General features: G+C 35.5%; 1 protein-coding gene across 6 annotated transcripts in view; it reads right to left on the bottom strand.

The window, feature by feature from the left end:
- The window catches only part of IRAG1 (inositol 1,4,5-triphosphate receptor associated 1), an 80,005-nt gene that overhangs the window by 36,294 nt on the left and 26,817 nt on the right, over positions 1-16,894 (bottom strand). For 4 of the 6 annotated variants that reach the window (XM_075048081.1, XM_075048085.1, XM_075048084.1 and 1 more), the window contains exons 2-5: positions 13,783-13,880; positions 9,988-10,041; positions 9,097-9,285; positions 2,415-2,515 (exon numbers count right to left, since the gene is read on the bottom strand). In XM_075048081.1, the coding sequence (XP_074904182.1) occupies positions 2,415-2,515; positions 9,097-9,165 (170 nt within the window). In that variant the 5' untranslated portion in view covers positions 9,166-9,285; positions 9,988-10,041; positions 13,783-13,880. Of the gene's footprint in view, positions 1-2,414; positions 2,516-7,251; positions 7,364-9,096; positions 9,286-9,987; positions 10,042-13,276; positions 13,322-13,782; positions 13,881-16,894 lie in introns of those variants that run through there. The other 2 variants (XM_075048086.1, XM_075048083.1) reach the window with 2 other exon arrangements.

Raw genomic sequence — 16,894 nt, forward strand, 5'->3', positions numbered from 1 at the left:
CTTAGGCTCCCACACTGATGCTCCCATATAGCAATATGGGAACCTTCTAGATTGAAAACCAGATGAAAGTCTCAAATGACTACAGAAAATTAAATGCTGACCCAGCAAATAATGCTGCTTTTAAAGGGCTGCATTCTGACTCTTAAATAATCTTGAAGTTTGGGGAAGTACACTATAAAAACACAAGCAAATTATAGTATAGATTTATGATCAATACTTTCTGATTATCTTTTCCCATGTTTTAAGTCTAATGGGAGGTCAATAAATTAAAAAACCCAGGTCAAAAAGTATGCTTTATCAGAAGACTGAAAATTAATTCAACTCAAAACTGAATTGAAGTTTTCAACTTCAAACAGGATTATTATTTCCATTCAACAGTTTACTTTCACATATGCTTAACGTCAAGGTGGTATTCTTGCCCTGTCTACCTGAATGGGCCTAAACATCTGCTTCAAAACTCACTGTACTATAGTATTCAAGCTAGACATTTAATTTGTCCAACCATCTAGCTTAGAAACATTATCTACTTGAATTTTCAACTGATACCTATTTTATTTCACAAGATCAGGAATGTGGTCCTATCCCAGTTTTCAGGTGCTAGGGAAGTTCTTTTGCAGCTTCACTGAAACAGTAAGGAGGACTTAACAGATACAAGGGAGGAAGTGAAAGAAGAGAGTTGGGAAAGAGGCCTACATTTGTTGCATCTGGTTTTTAGATAGCAAAAAAGTCCAGTAACACAATTTCCAATGCTTTCAACTCTGGACTTTAGAAGAACGGAGCATATCTTAATTGGCTTTAGAAGAAAATTTTAAAGATGCTGGCTAATAATATCATGCTATTCTAATATCTTAGAATATTATCTCATGAAACAAAGTTAGTCAGCAATGCCAGACAACCAACAATATTTGTAAGGAAAGAAACAATATACAGTAACAGTAGCTTCACCAACATCACCTTAAGTTATATAACACAGTATGTGTTCTAAGTCAATACCAAGATAATATGCACAAGACTGGAGGGTACATTTATTCTGAAAGATATATGTAATATGCTAAACCTGTCAAAAGAAGATAAGGAGCATTTTCAGCAGTTCAAAAACTATAAAATGCTAAGTATAAAAAGTAAATAAAATCCTTGCAAAAGCTATTAGTTAAAAAATGCAAAGCATTTTTATGATCACAAGCCTTCCTTGGAAATTTTCTGCCCTCACAAATAAGCCTTATTATACAAACTGTCATACATTGCAAGTCCATCTTTTGCCAAAAACCTTCCTTCTTTGTTAAAACACACTTCAGTAATTTAAGGATCATGCAAACAGATTGTTTTTAAGAACAACATAGTTTGTTGCTGCATTTCCTTTCGATAGACGAAACAATTAGAACAGGTTGCAAATATTATTGCTACAATGTCTATTTTTCAGCACAATACTAAGAATATTGTTATAAGATGGTAATATAGCTAGTTCTTTAATTCAAGAAGGGAACAGACAACACAGGCTTTGTATATAAGATACACCCATTTGCAAGAGTCAACACTGATGGCTGACCATACCTTCAGAAACTTACATCTTTAGTATTTAAAAAACAGTAATTTTTTAAAGTCTTACAAGGATTAACTTCCTAACTCTACATCAGTCTACAAAGCTCTTATTGGTTCAGTGGAAATATTTATATGATTAAAGGCAGCACTACTGGTGTACATATATAATTAGTAGACCAGAATTAGGTATTTAGCTACTGAACTGAAAAATTTCTCTGTGTGTGTGTGTGTGTGTGTGTAATAATTCAGGAAACACAAAAATGCTCAATTGTACTTTTTATTGATCTCAGTTGTTCTTTGACTGGGTCTAAGTAAAGGTTAAAATTTGGACAGATGGACGGTATTGCACATTGCCATGCACAGAACATGAGGAATCCAACTGTCACTCATCCTTGCAGTAGGTGTAGGATTGTAGCATACACATGCACACCTCTATATGTCTACAAGAGGATTTGACCAAGCAATTTTTTCCTCACCAGGCCACATTTTATTTGCTAGCAAAAGGATGGACTTAAAAGTTACAGCTTTTAGTCCAAATTATGCAAAGCTTTGATTTACATTTTTGTTTTAGTTTCAAATTATGCTATTCTGAAATATAAGAAAGTTCATGTAAATTTACAATATACTGAGTCATGTTGGCAGGCTTAGTATTATATGAAACTCTACTCTTTTAGTATCAACTATATTCCTGTCCGTGCCAAACCCCCCATCCAAAAAATCATCATCAAAATGCAAAGACAGCACGATCAATTTACAACTAGAGATACAGCAATAATACTTTAATACAATATAAATTTGAAAGCAATATTTTAGAAACACAGGTCCTGGAATTACTGTACAATTTATGCACAGATTGGTAATGTATTATATAGTACCTGTTAAGCAGATTTTTATCAATTTCTACATCTGGCGTAACAGCACTCTCTGGAAGAACAACAGAAGGTGTACTGCATGTTGTCCCTTCAACAGTAGTGTCCTGAATGGTTTGTGACAAATATAAAAATGTAGTTAAACAGAAATTCAAAACACTGAATATTGATGCTCTATGTGGAAATTAATGTGTATTGCTCAATTTTGGTAAAACAGAAAATGACTGAACTAAGTGAGAATTAGCTCTTACTTGATAAAACAAATGTGAATTAGAGGCCTATACTTAAATTGCTAAAAAGTGAAGATGGAGACCTGGAATATCCCTTTTCTTTACAAATTTGTAATGCACACAAGCTAAATTCAGTAAGAATGGAACTAATAAGCAAGCTTTAAAATGGTAGACAAACTGATTTTTTACACAGCAAACCATTCCTCTACTGAAGTACACATATAACACTTAGTGAACTTAGGAGCTGAATGCAAGAGCGAAAAGCAGCTATGCATAACAGGGCTAAATTAGGCACACAAAACCTCCAAACTGTACTAGTGTGCAATGAAAGCTTGAATAAATGCAGTATTAAGAGTACACATGCAATCCAAAAAAACCAGAAAATAATTGTAAGGTTAACTTGTTAGTGTTCTACTTAGTTTTCCCTCCCATGAATTGGAAAAATATTCTTTTAAAATATAAAACTTCAGTATTTAATAAAATACAATATAGTTAATTGACAAAAGAAGCTGGCACTAAACATCAATGTATGCTTGCCTTCTTAAAAAATATGAGAACTTGTTGCAAGAACTTAACCCCAGACCTTCTACCACAATGATGCCAATCAGCAAGAGAAGAAATCTGTTTCCTGTGAGATATCCCAAATGGAGATGCATCAAGTTGGAATAAAGAACTGTGCATTTCTCATATGTAGTAAAAAAATTATTACTTCTACCCCATGTACTACATTCAGATTCACACACACACACGGAAAAAAAATAAAAATCAACCCCTGTACTGTTGAAAGGCTACATAAGCAATCTGGTGTTTACAGTCAGTCAAGAAGTTGAAGAAAGTGATTCACATAAAATCATGCAAAGGGGGGAAAGTGTAGGCACCTGTTAGAAGTTGCAATTTTTCTTTTAGAGTACAATCATGAGGTAAGTAGAACATATCATAGCAGCGTAAGTATTTATAGCTGGAGGGAAAGCTTCCCAAAAGCAGCAGGGGACTGCCATCAATCAACTTGTAAAACTGAAAGAATAATTTGTAAATTCTCAAATCCTAATTGCTTCTGCTAGGCACTGGTATGTATAAGTATTTTAATTTATTTAGTTATTTGGAGTCTAATTTTTTCTTGAAACTATATCCCAAAGTTTCTTAAGAAAATTTTACTTCAGTTGGCATTGGATTAGAAAATACAATAGAATAGAATGGAATATTTTCATTTGGAAGGGACCTACAATGACCATCTAGTCCAACTGCCTGACCACTTCGGGGCTGACCAAAAGTTAAAGCATGTTATTAAGGGCATTGTTCAAATGCCTCTTAAACACTGACAGGCCTGGGCCATTGACCACCTCCCAAGGAAGCAATGCTTCTGAATTTTCTAAAAAAGCATGCTTGCTATCCACGGCACAAAGCCAATTACATTCAACTGTTATAAACATAATTTTGCTTTTATTGAAATAGCATTTGCTGTCAGTTTTGCTTGCTCCTTTTAAGAATGTTTCCCTACTAGAGGTTGACACAAGTGTAATGAATTCAGAATAACATTTATTTTGGTAATATTCATTAAACAGGCAGGTAATAAAAAGTTGTTATAAAAGCATAATTCAGGCATTTACAGAATGATGCATGTAATAGCTCACAGTTTAACAAGTCAACATTTTAGAACAGAGAAAATTAAATAATTTCAATTATTTGAAATAAATGCCATCTATGAATAATTATTTCAGTCATCTACTGTCATGTGGAGAAATTAGCATAGTCATAAGGTTTGTTACAATAAACAAGTAGCCACGAGTATAAATTGAAATGGAATTACATACATCCAGAAAGCTAACAGTCACATGACTGCTAATATCTATCAGATACAATAGAACTCCTTTCAACACCTCTCTCAGTGATGCATTTTATTCTTGTTGAAACGAGGTATTTTCTGATCAATTCAAACAAAATGGCACAATATTAAAGTATATAGCATAACCTTTCTTCCTCCCAAAGGCAATAAAATATGCTTTGGTTTGGACATCTAGTTTAGGATTCTTGATTCTGTTGTAAACAGCTTTTTTTTTTTTTTTACTAAAATAAATACATTCCTTCCAGCTCCACACTTTTATAGTCATAATTCTCATATGACGTTCCTCAGCAAGTTTACATTGTCAGTCACAGGAAAGCAGGATGGGAAACATGCCAAGAAAATAATACAAAGATTTAAGTTTAAGAAAAATATCCTTGTAATATTGGAAATGTCAGAATGTAAAAGCATGATATATTATGTAATTTAAGTGCACAACTGACATTGTATGATAACAGTCTGAAAGCAAGTTTTAGTAGTATTCTTGAAAATGTTACTAAGTAACAATGTATTTTGTCTAACAGTCAATGACAAAAATTCAGGTGACTGCCCTGCTTGTAGGGCAAAGCAGCTGAGTACACATGTACATTGTTTGTACTAATCTCATGACTGCCAAAGAGCAAAAGCTTTTGAATGACGTAACATCAGCCTTGGAGTCATTCAAGTCCATTTTAGGACTCTAAAAACAGCTCATTGAAAAAGAAGAAAAGAGAAGAAAAAGAAAAAGGCTGTACCCAAGGCTGGTTCAGGTCAGGTAGAATACATTAATCTTGGTCAGCAGCTATGTAGCTCAACTTCTACACAGGTGAAAACTCATGCCTCTATTGTCCAAACCTATTGCACATCTGTATAGGATAGGGGCAGGAAGAGGTAGAGCATGAAGCTCTTTTCAGGGCCAGCTGGCTTGAATCAAAAGAAATCTTTGTATTATGAAGAGTACTCCGGCTGCTATATGCAGACCTTGGAACAGAAGGTTTAACGGGAAGCTTAAGCCGTCTCACAGTTGCACATCTGCACAAGACGATACATAAGTTTTCCACCACCCTCCCATTGCCTGCCTGCAACTGGTGTCTCTGTTAGCTTCCACACAAGTCTGCTCTTCAGCTATTCCCAACAGCTGCCTGATCTCCTAGTACCAGTGACGGCCTGCTACCAAGTCTTTGCTTCCTTTTTGTCCCAAGGCCTCCTCCCATAAAAATGTAGGGTAGAACTGACTCCACTTCTATGGCTCAGGTGGGAACTGATCCAGATGTTCTACAAGGACGACACCATGTGCCATCTAGTCTCGCAGGGAGAATTGTGCAGGGCTGAGAAGATGGCACATGCAGTTTGGTCCACAACAGAAGATCTAAGAGGCTCAGGGATACTCAGGGTAGATAGGATCTCCAGACATTCTGGCTGTTAAGCTCTACCAAGCCCTCAGTAAGCATACAGTAAAAGCATTTTTAGAAGTTTATAATCCAGCCAAATTTGGATAGATTTGAACAGTAATGGGGAAAAAAAACCCCAAACCCCCAAAAAACCCCTCTCTGCTAAAAGAGCTACCCTGCCAGGATAGTCAGATGATAAAGCTTTACTATATACCACCTGAAATCTTTAGAGCATTGGGAAAAAAAAAAACCAAAAAACCAATCCTCTGCCACCTGGTCATATTCTTAGAAATTAATTAAAGGTCTGGACTGAATTTCAGAATAAATTTGGCCTGAAACAGACACTTATGTGAAAGGCCTCAGAAAAGTTATGCATCTCAGACAGCAGTCTTTTGAGTAAGATGGGGTTTTAAATAACCTTAATTTTCGATGTTTAAGTGAAGTGCTGAGCTTAGAGTTTAGCAATTAAAGTAATGAAATTCAATTGTAACTGCATCTAGTTGAAACAGACAGGACAACAAAGTAAACGTGGGACATCTCCTTCAGAACAAAAAGATGACATACAGCAATTTGATAAAAGTACAATACAAATTTAAATAGGAATAATAATAAAAAAAAGAAATGCAGAAGCTTGAATGATGGAATAATCAGTGTACGAGAAACATTATGAACATCTGAGGCAGACTTTTCCTCAGCAGTCAGAAGAGCCAGTAAATTCAGGATACAAAGAGAGGAGAAAGCTGGAAATAGAATAGGGATTTTTGATTTAAAAAGAGGGAAAGATGGCAGCTCACAACCAACCCTGAAAGTGTAGGGAGATTTATAGGCCACTATAACATAACTGGTAAGGATCTAATTTTCTTTGCTGCAGGTATGCATTACATGTATAGAAATTACATTTTTAATACTAAAGACCTGAAATCAGTTTTTAAGAGTATCATTGAAAGCATATTGTAATAGTATACTATTCTATGTGAAATAAATCTAATGACATTAAAATATGGAAAGTACTAAAAATGACATCTGATTATGAAGTTCTATAATTTATGGTGGGAGAAATGATTCTGTATAAAACAGTTCTAAAATGTTCAATACCTACTGTAACAAGACAGCACACAAATTAAGAGTTCAACTACATACTCTTAATTGAGACAACATTTCAAACAAAGGCCTAAAGTTCTTTGAATTAGGCTAACTGGCCTCACACCTATGTTAATGGGAATTTCACATCCACTTTCCTGAGGAACACAGAGCTAATGAGTACTTTGATGAATGTTGTTTAGAGTTAGTCAGAATGGTGAACATAGGCTGCTTTAAGAAATACTGAAATGGGAAACCATATTTGTTTTCTCAAAATGAATTTGAGAAATATAACTCAGGTCTTCCCATCATGTAAAAGATACCTGAAGTAAGCAAGAAACTACATGTGGTGTAAGGTTCATTTTCTTTTTCTCAGAACTGTTTTGTGAATGTGTGTGCATTTGTGCATGCAGGGAAAAGGTGGGGAAGCATCTCCTGAAACAGATTGAGGAAGTTGTTAGACACCAGACAGCACTTTAGATAAGATGAGATTCCAGACTTGGAAAGTTTTGTTCAATGGCGGAAAACAAGTCCACAAGTTGTTAGTTCCTTCTGATGCCCTCTCCCTGCTTGCAAGTCCTTATCGCATAATGATAAACTATTTTACTTATTACATAGTCATGCTGTAGAACTTGGACTGCAGCAAGACCCAAGAATGATAACAGGTATGAACAAGATCAAATTCTCACCACACTGGTTAGCTGCAATCTTTAACTTAAGTAGACTCACGAGCAATGTGTTGGTTAAAAACCTTCCACTGTTACTTTGTGCCTAAAAATAACAATTTATCTAAACTGAAGCATTTTGCACAGTTAACTGGTTCATGAACTATCACATTATCATAGTTCATTTAAGACCTACCTTTAAAAGGCCTGTAAAATGTATAAAAAATTATTTTTAATAATTTTTTTAGATTAGGTGGTTGTAATTCTTCATTTCTCCCATTTGACAAGCATGCTCAGGATTAGATTCACTGATGTCTGGTCTGCTAGCTTTTCAGATTTTTTTCTCTTTGAGTATGTTTTACCCAGCAAGTCTTTTGTAATAAAATAGTCTTCACATAGGTGAGTTAAAAAATAAAATAAATAAATAAAAATCTTCTTGACCTAATATATGTTCTTAGCTAATAGTCTGATGAACTTGCATCCATCTGGAGTGTTTGTCTTAAGTCAGGAAACTAACAGGCAGCACAATGTGCAATTTCGATGGAATGCATGACATATCAGTGTCGGGCTCACTGCTGACAATATTTTCCAACAACGTTAAAGTAGCGGATGTTTTCACCTAAAGCGTAGAATACAGTGTCCTCAAATCCAATGACAGGGATACATTTTTAACTGAGAATGTGCCAGATTATAAAACCTCTCTTTCTTTACACCAGTTTGCATAAAACAGGATGATCTGGATAACCTGTGATTTTATAATCACAGTAAGGTTCTTTACTCCAGCTAAGCTAACAATTCAAAAAAACCCCCACTTTATTAGAACATAAAATTACTTTTTATCAGTGGTATAAAATATTCAAAAGGGAGAAGTATTATCTTTCTTTTTTTTTTTTAATTTATCTGCAAATAAAACACGTAAAAACATGTAGATGCCACAAATTTGAGTAGCAAAATGATGAATATGTCTGGGGAGCACCCACCCGCCCTCTGTACAGTTCCAGTATATGTTCAGCTACTGCTGTGGCAAATAAAACACTGAGAAAGACTACAAACCAAAAAGCAGATTTCCATGTTTCACACATACTTGAATAGCATAGCACCTTCTGTATCTGTAATGGCAACACTAGATGTTTCAAGACTACTGTGAAGTACAAGCCTAAGTTCTTTTCTCAGAGGTTAAAGTTTTCTGTAATAACATCACAAAGGACATTTTTGGACAGCTTTGATATAAATGTTTTCGAACAGACAGACATATAAGCCTCCAGATCAAATTGATAAACAAGTGCATGAGCAACTTCAGTTCTCATTCCTTAGTCTACAAAATATTTGAAGAATTCTAAGAACGTCAACTGAAAGATCATTCATGACTTCATCAATTAATCAAAACACACTAATACATAGCAATGATTTGATTTTATTTTATAAACTCCTAAATATACACAAACAGGTTTCTGCCTCAGGTTTCCAACAAGTGTCAGAAAACACCTTTGTAAGAGTGCTTACTTTGGCTGGAGGAGAACTGTTGTGTTGTGCCTCTTTTGATTGTCCCTTGTCTTCGGGTAAGGTTGGCATGGTGGACAGTGTGAAGCACGTGGAACTGCAATGTGGACTAACAGGACCATGCACTGCTGAGAATATCTGTTTCAAGTTAGCCTGAAGGCATAAGCGCTGAGAGGCCTTGTGATCTGCAGGCTGTGTTAGATGCCAAAAATACAAATCAAATCCATTTAAAACTCTGTGCTCTAACACTTTACAATAACAAACAGTATTAAGGTTTAAAATTAAAAATGCTATCTTGCGTTTTATTAACTTAAGCTTTCAAGATCAAGTATAACTTAGTAAATGCATTAAATATGGACATCCTATTCTTGCTGCTATTTCCATCTCTTCCCTCTGTTTTAGCAATTTTTTTTCATTATTATGACTGTTTTGGCTGTGACCAAACTACCGTCTCTAAAAATCCTCTACGAAGGAAACAGCATCCTGGATATCCGTAATACGCCTTTTAGTAACTAACAAAGTCCTAATGCTACAGAGAGTGATCTCAGATCTCAAAGAAAGGAGTAAAACTGTAAACCCAGATGGTGGCACTCTTCCTTTGAGCAACAGCAAGCCCTAAGCACATTGCACAAAGACTTGGTGTACATCTGCACAAGACAACACTGTGCAAGACACTTCCAAAGCAAAATAGCAGTAATGCCCAAATGGAAAAAAAAAAAAAAATCACCACCTATCAGGTGAGAAAATTCCTGTTATAAGTATCAACGGGAGCTACTGCTTTCACAAGGGTATTATTAGCATTAAAGCCTGTACAGTAGTCTGAAGATGACAAATGTTATGTACTAGTCCTTATAGCTACAGTGTATGTATTACAAGACTTACTATGACACCTACCGGATAGTTAAGGAACAGTCCTCATAAATAAATCATTCAACTCCTTGGTGGTGCCTACAGATGACAGACAATGCAGTTATCAGAGATAATCTGGCACACAGTTTCTGTCTGGACTAGTAAGAGCTAACTATATTCCCTTTACAGTTAAGTCACACCTGTGTATAGAATGGAGCTACACACTCCAACAGTAATGTAACAACTTCAGTAGTGTGCCAAACAGATAAATATACCCAACAAACATAGGTTCAACTTCCAAAACATGTTATCTTCTCCCAAACCTGAATTACTAATCTCATCTCAACTCTTTTACTCTTCTGGAAATCAAGATACATGGAACAAAGAGGTTGAGATGGGCAGATGATTTGAAGTTCAAGGCACTTAGCAGCATTGTAAGATTAACCTTCTACAGTTTTCCCTTCCATTTCAGGGAAGGGCCAAGAAACATATTTAGGAACATGTTGGTTTATGGAGGCTTACAATTAAAATTGTCGAAATACTTGTGTTGATTTGGAAAAAAAAAAAAAAAGGCTAAACCATCCACATGAAATACTGAAGCAGCCTCAGCAGTGACAAGTCCCTCACCTCAGCTTTCACAGAAAAAATTCTGTGTTGTAAAACCTACCGAATGTGTGAAAACTTTGGACTACAGAAGCAGCTAAGACCCATACTTTTATTAGATTTATTTCACATTATATTGGAAACTTAATTTTGTCTTTTACTAGAGGAATACAAAGCCATCTCACATAAATTTAATGCAGAACGAATAGATTGTAAAAATGATCTTTACATAAGTATTAGTGTGTTCAGAAAAAATAATTATTTCACTGAAGTTCTTTGAAAAGTTCTGTAGAAAAGATGCAGCATATATGACATCATTATGAAGACCAAGATAAAGACTTTTTTTGAACAGTCAGCATACATTTTTTTCAGAGCATTATATGCTGTAGGAACAGTGTGTTTCAAGCTTTTTGTAGACATTTTGAACCTGTTACAGGTGAATTTCTAGCTCTACTGCAGTAAGTGGAAGCTCATGTTTGTATCATGATTTTACCCACCTCTGACTTCAAATAAGAGTAGAGGAAGCTCTCTATGAATAAAAAGAAGATTTTAAAATGTTTATTAAGGCAAAATATCTTGAAAATCCCTAACATGATGGAAAACAGACATTTATGATTACATATTTTGATAAACCCACAGAGATTAGGCAGACAGCAGTAGCATTAAATATCTGTGTGTTTCAACAGTTAAGTATTTTTGTATCCAACAACAGTCACCAACTATTAAAAACACATGAAGATGAGATAGAAGCAAGGTAACTACAAAAAAGTGACATGGACTTGCTTTTCATCTCTGTAATGAAATCCTGTCATCCTACGCAACTTCTGAGTTTGCAAGAACTCAAATTCAAACAAAAAGAAAAAAGAGAAGATATAAATTTGACTTTATCTAATCCCTCTTAGTTTTTGTTTTAAGAATTTACAATGGTTCTGATAGGCTCAACTCAACAGAATGCTGGGCCTGAAAAATCAGGAACATTTCAAGTCATGACCAAAGTGTATTTGCAGTCCTACATGGAGTTGTATAAGCTATTGTATCAAAGTAGTTTATTTGCAGTCTTAGCTGAGTTCCTAGTACATACTAAACTTAAAAAAGTAATGCAAGTCATATTGAAACAAGAAAGAGCTATTAAGCACATCAAGTGTCAGTTCATTTTTCAGATTTAAAAAGCAAAAAAACTTTAAAAGAAAAAAAAAATCAGCAGGCTTGTCTAAGAATAGAAAGGGACAAATCCCGAGCTGTGTTGTTTTAGAGATGCAGCACAGAAAGTACAGCCAAGGGAGAACGGAGGGTAGAATGATGAATTTACGCTACCTTAACAACCCCCAGATTTGGAGTGGACTGAGTTCAGTCCATCTCTGACACAATTAGAACCTTACTCTGACTTCCTTACAGAGTTATCTTGCAAATAGGAAAAAGCTCCAAATCTTTGTGGTGCTGATCAGTAGGAAAATTTATTCTTCTGACTTTCCATTTTTTCCTAATAGCTCTCCAGAAAGCCCCAGTGCTGAGAACTGTGTTGGAGCAGTGAAAGCTTGCATTTAATTATTCATATTCTGAGGCTTGTAAAACAAATGCAGTCTTTGCACACCTTGACGGCTCTGCTGTAGTTCTCTAAGGTACTGAAGTAAGGGCTACTACTTACTGGTATTTCAACAAAATATATAAGGACATAGTTCAATTAATAAGCTATATGATTTAGAACTCCTGAATGATTATTTTTTCAATCTAAAAGCCTATTTTTAACCTGTGCAGTGTTCTTAAAATCAGTAGTCCAAATCCTTTAAAGACTTTATGATGCTTAACCAGCACAAATACCACATCTTATAAGTGCAAATGGATATAACCAAAGGAGCCATCTTCTTGCTCCATGCTATGCAAGAAGTTCAGCCTCCTGAAATAGTAGGAAAGGTGAAGGTTTAGAAATGATGGAACCTTAAGATACTATTGAATAAATGTTCTTCTTCCATCACTGCTGAAGTGAACTTATACCTATTTGATTGGGCAATGAAAATACCCCCAGTAAATGTCAGTGAGAGTCAAAACACATAGAAAAAGGGGACTTCATGAGAACACTCTAACAATAATTAGAGGAGCTTATCTGCATCTCACAAATGTAGGAAGAAAAGAAAGAAACGTCCTTGGAAAATTTATTTCCCTGGAAGGTACATTTTTTCTCCTTCAGCAGAGCATTAGGGAGGAGTACAGCTTTGGAACCTACAAAAATTCGCACCTCAATCTACAAAAACAGCTTACAGTCTCACTGAACCCTGAGCCAAAGTGCAGGGAGCATGACTATCCTGGTTTTAAGCCTGGCTCATCTGCCAGCTCAACAGCCTTTGGAATCATGCCGCCATTAGCTTTGCCAGCTTTATCTTCTTTCCACAAGCATAAACATGTTTCAGCCAAAGAAGGAAACGATATGTTAACAATACATGCAATACAGTGAGATACTAACTGAAACAACTGTAATTATTGTCCCTGAAGATATTGAAAGGATAGATAAAAAAATACATCTGCACTTTAAAAACAGTCAAGGTCCATAAGCACGTTAGCACCCTATTCACTAAGACAATTTCAAGATTCCATTATTTCTTTTGTTAGGTATTGATCAAACTCTGTCTGGCCTACCTCTATCCTACCAAAGGATGTAATGAGATTATTGTAGTGTAGAGTAAATGACCTCCCCAAGATTCCAGTCTTTTAGAAATTGCAAGAGCTTCAAAATTACCTTTTAAAATTAATACTTGTAGAGATTAACACATATGTCACAAGCAGAGTGGATGTGGGAAAAGATCCACAATCTTAGTCTGCATAAGCCTTTTGCACCTACAAAATGAGTTTAAAAAAAACCACAAATTACCTATCCTATTCACCAGATTCTGCTTATTCCCACACTAAGATGAGACAATGTAAAGACAAAAAGTAAGAAAAAGAAAGAAGAGAGGATGGAGTGCTTTTTAACATTTTGGTCTGTTACTGTAAACTTACTGCTTAAAATAGTTAGGAAAAAAATGATCCTCTGAGCTCAAATTTGTAGTCAGATATAGATCAGTGAATGCAGAGAGCTTTCTTTTACCACTGTGTAGACTTAGAGTACAATCTCCAGGAAATGGTGATCTGGGAGCTCTATTCCATAAAAGGGAAAAGTATTTAGAGGCCCTTTGCTTTCAGTGCGTTCTCTCTGCAACTCATTTTACCATAGCAGAGAAAGCTAAGTATAATCAGTTAACTTACCCTCTCTGAGTCACAGCTGAGTACTGTGTTAGTGAAGGCTTAGATAAAGGTGCTTTACTCCATCTCCACTGAGAGCTTGGCAGTTGACCTCAAATGCTCTGTCACATCACAGCAAGGATATATAAAAAAAGCAGAAATAAACAGTTAAGAAAGCATTTTAGTAATATTTCTTGACCTCATACTGCCTGCAGTCAAGTCAAGCAACTCTCATTTGTCAACAATGGGAGTTGCATACTCATGAACACAGCTGAACTGCACAATTCTGAGCTGCTTTTTGTAACTTTTTTCTTTGTTGTCCTGCAAAGTGGTCGTAAAACATTACCATATTAGAAAGGTATCTTTTTGCACTCCTTTTGTATAGCTGTAAAAGCATATGGAATTCATGTAGCATTTTGAATTAGGTTTTGCAGCTTTTAAGTACTTAAAAACACTAAACTAATTTCATTCAAACCAAGCATGAGCAAAACAGGGTGTTTTTCTTATGTTTGTACCACAGAATAAGTTTTCAAACACAAAGCATGGTTATAGCATTTAAGATACACAAATAAAGTTTGTTGGCATACATTAGCTATCTTATGAAATTTTTAAAAAACAACAACACAAGAAAAAACGCCAAACAAAATCTATAAAACCAGATTCAGAATATCTTAATAGAAAACCTTTAATATTTTGCAGTAGGACTTCAAAATTTTTGTATAATAGAAAAATTCACTGGAAAAGAAAAAAACTAAACCTGCAACTAAAGCTGACTCATTTACATTCTTACCCTATGTGACAAGAGATACTATGTGGAAATTGGAAGACTCTTTATTGTCTGCGACGCAGAAAAAAATTGACTGTTTCCTACTGCATTTAATTTTTATGACAAGAGAGTGGTTTCTCATATTAAATACTTAAGTTTGCAAGATATTAAGATACTGCTTCAGTCAGTTTACCAAAACACATAGTCACAGCCCTAGGACTAATAGAAGGCATCTCTGTGATAACCGTGATGATCTGAGTTCTACTCACATTAATACCCATACAACTGTACAAGGTAAAATCTGGAAGACAAAGTGGTGTTTCTATTTATAAGATACAGAACACCACCACTGGGGCATGCAAAGTGTATGCAACTACTACATGAATTCAAAGCATCTGTTTTCATTCTGAGAAGTATTGAGATTAATTCCCGAGCATTGATACTAATTCCTGAGAGACTTAAATAATAATTCTTGAAAATCAGAGCACTTTCAGGTTGCAACCTCAGAGACAAGGGATAAATGTGAATAATTCTGTCACAAAAATATTTTAAAGGAAGAAACTAACTGTCCTGGTTTCGACCGGGATAGAGTTAATTTTCTTCCTAGTAACTGGTACGGTGTGTTTTGGATTTAGTGTGAGAATAATGTTGATAACACACTGATGTTTTAGTTGTTGCTAAGTAGCACTTATCATAAGTTAAGGATTTTTCAGTTTCCCATGCTCTGCCAGCAAGCAGGTGTACAAGAAGCTGGGAGGAAGCATAGCCGGGACAGCTGACCCGAACTAGCCAAAGCGATATCCCATACCACAGAACGTCATGCTCAGTATGTAAACTGGGGGAGTTGGCCGGGAGGGGAGGATCGCTGCTCGGGCATCAGTCAGTGGGTGGTGAGCGATTGCGCTGTGCATCACTTGTCTTTTCTTGGGTTCTATTTCTCTCTCTTTTTGCTATATTCCTTTTCATTACTATTATTATTATTATATTTTATTTTAGTTATTAAACCATCCTTATCTCAACCCACGAGTTTTACTTTTTTACCCCGATTCTCCTCCCCACCCCACTGGGATGGGGAGGAGTGAGCAAGTGGCTGAGTAGTGATTAGTTGCTGGATGGTGTTAAACCATGACACTAACAAAAGCATAACAAGAATACAGCAAATGTCCCCCAGCTTCTAAAAAACTTCTCTCTCTCAAACTCAGTGGGCGCAATCTTCTTCAGGACTACAAGCTACCCATATAGGACTCGCTTTACAGAGTAGCATGACAGGAAAGAATCTCCTTTTCTGCTTCCTGTTTTCCTCATAGCTCAGCAATACATAAAACTTGATGGTTTTCAATAATCTGCTTGAATAAGAGAAAGGAAAAGTTACGTCAGGCAGAAGTAAAATGTTCTTTTGACGCATGTCCAGCCTGATCTGATTGCGACCATTCAGGAGAATATGTCTAATAATGGCTAGTTATGACACTCTGCTACGACTGAAAAACAAAAAGTTTGGGGGTGAGAGGTGATGCTGGCCCATTACCAACAAGACCAACTCCTACAACAAGGCATTTGGTTTGGTTATGTATCTAAAATTTTATATTAGATTTTAAAGAAATCTGATAACTAACTCCCACAGAGTTTAATGGATAATGTTTTCTGGGAGTTATGTACTTAACTCCAATAGGATCCATTCTGGTCCCAGCTTTAAGATTTTCACTGATACATTAAGGGAAAAATCAATTAGACCCAATTTCACCCACAGACAATTATTTTTAACATAGTTAAATGGAAGTTTAAGGCTTACTAAAACATTGCAACTGTATCTGAAAATAGTGGGCTTTGCTGTGAAATACTATCAGCCAGCTTCATTTGTTTCAGTGATAGTTACAATTTTGTTTTGTCAGCAGTGTTTAGGTTTACTTCTCTTACAGCAAAGCAAATAGAGGAGTGGCTCACAATCTTTTTTTGCAAGAATTCTAGGCTGACTTTTATGCTGCAGACAATCAGCAAATAAATGAAGAATGTACATATTTTAGAAACACTGAGGAGCAGTATTTTCTAACTTTTTAGACTACTAGACCCAGATTAAAAAAAAAAAAAAAAAAGTTTTTTCTTTTAAGGTAAGTGGTTTTTTTAAGGTAAGTGTATTTTAGGCAGCCTGGAAGTTTCCTGATTCCACTTTTTTTAGGGGCAATTGGGAGTTAATATTGCATGAATCAAACTTTTATAAATTACTCTGTTTTGGATGCAAAGTCTTTGTTTTCAGGTTTTGTTTTTATTTAGCACTAAAAAGAATTTAAGGAAATGAGGTTATAAGTAGCATTACCTCCCCATGAAAACAAATTATTGTAAGAACTGTAACACAAGTTCGCAATGGTGAACAAC

Source organism: Buteo buteo, chromosome 16 (genome assembly GCF_964188355.1).
Source record: "Buteo buteo chromosome 16, bButBut1.hap1.1, whole genome shotgun sequence".
Lineage (NCBI taxonomy): Eukaryota > Metazoa > Chordata > Aves > Accipitriformes > Accipitridae > Buteo > Buteo buteo.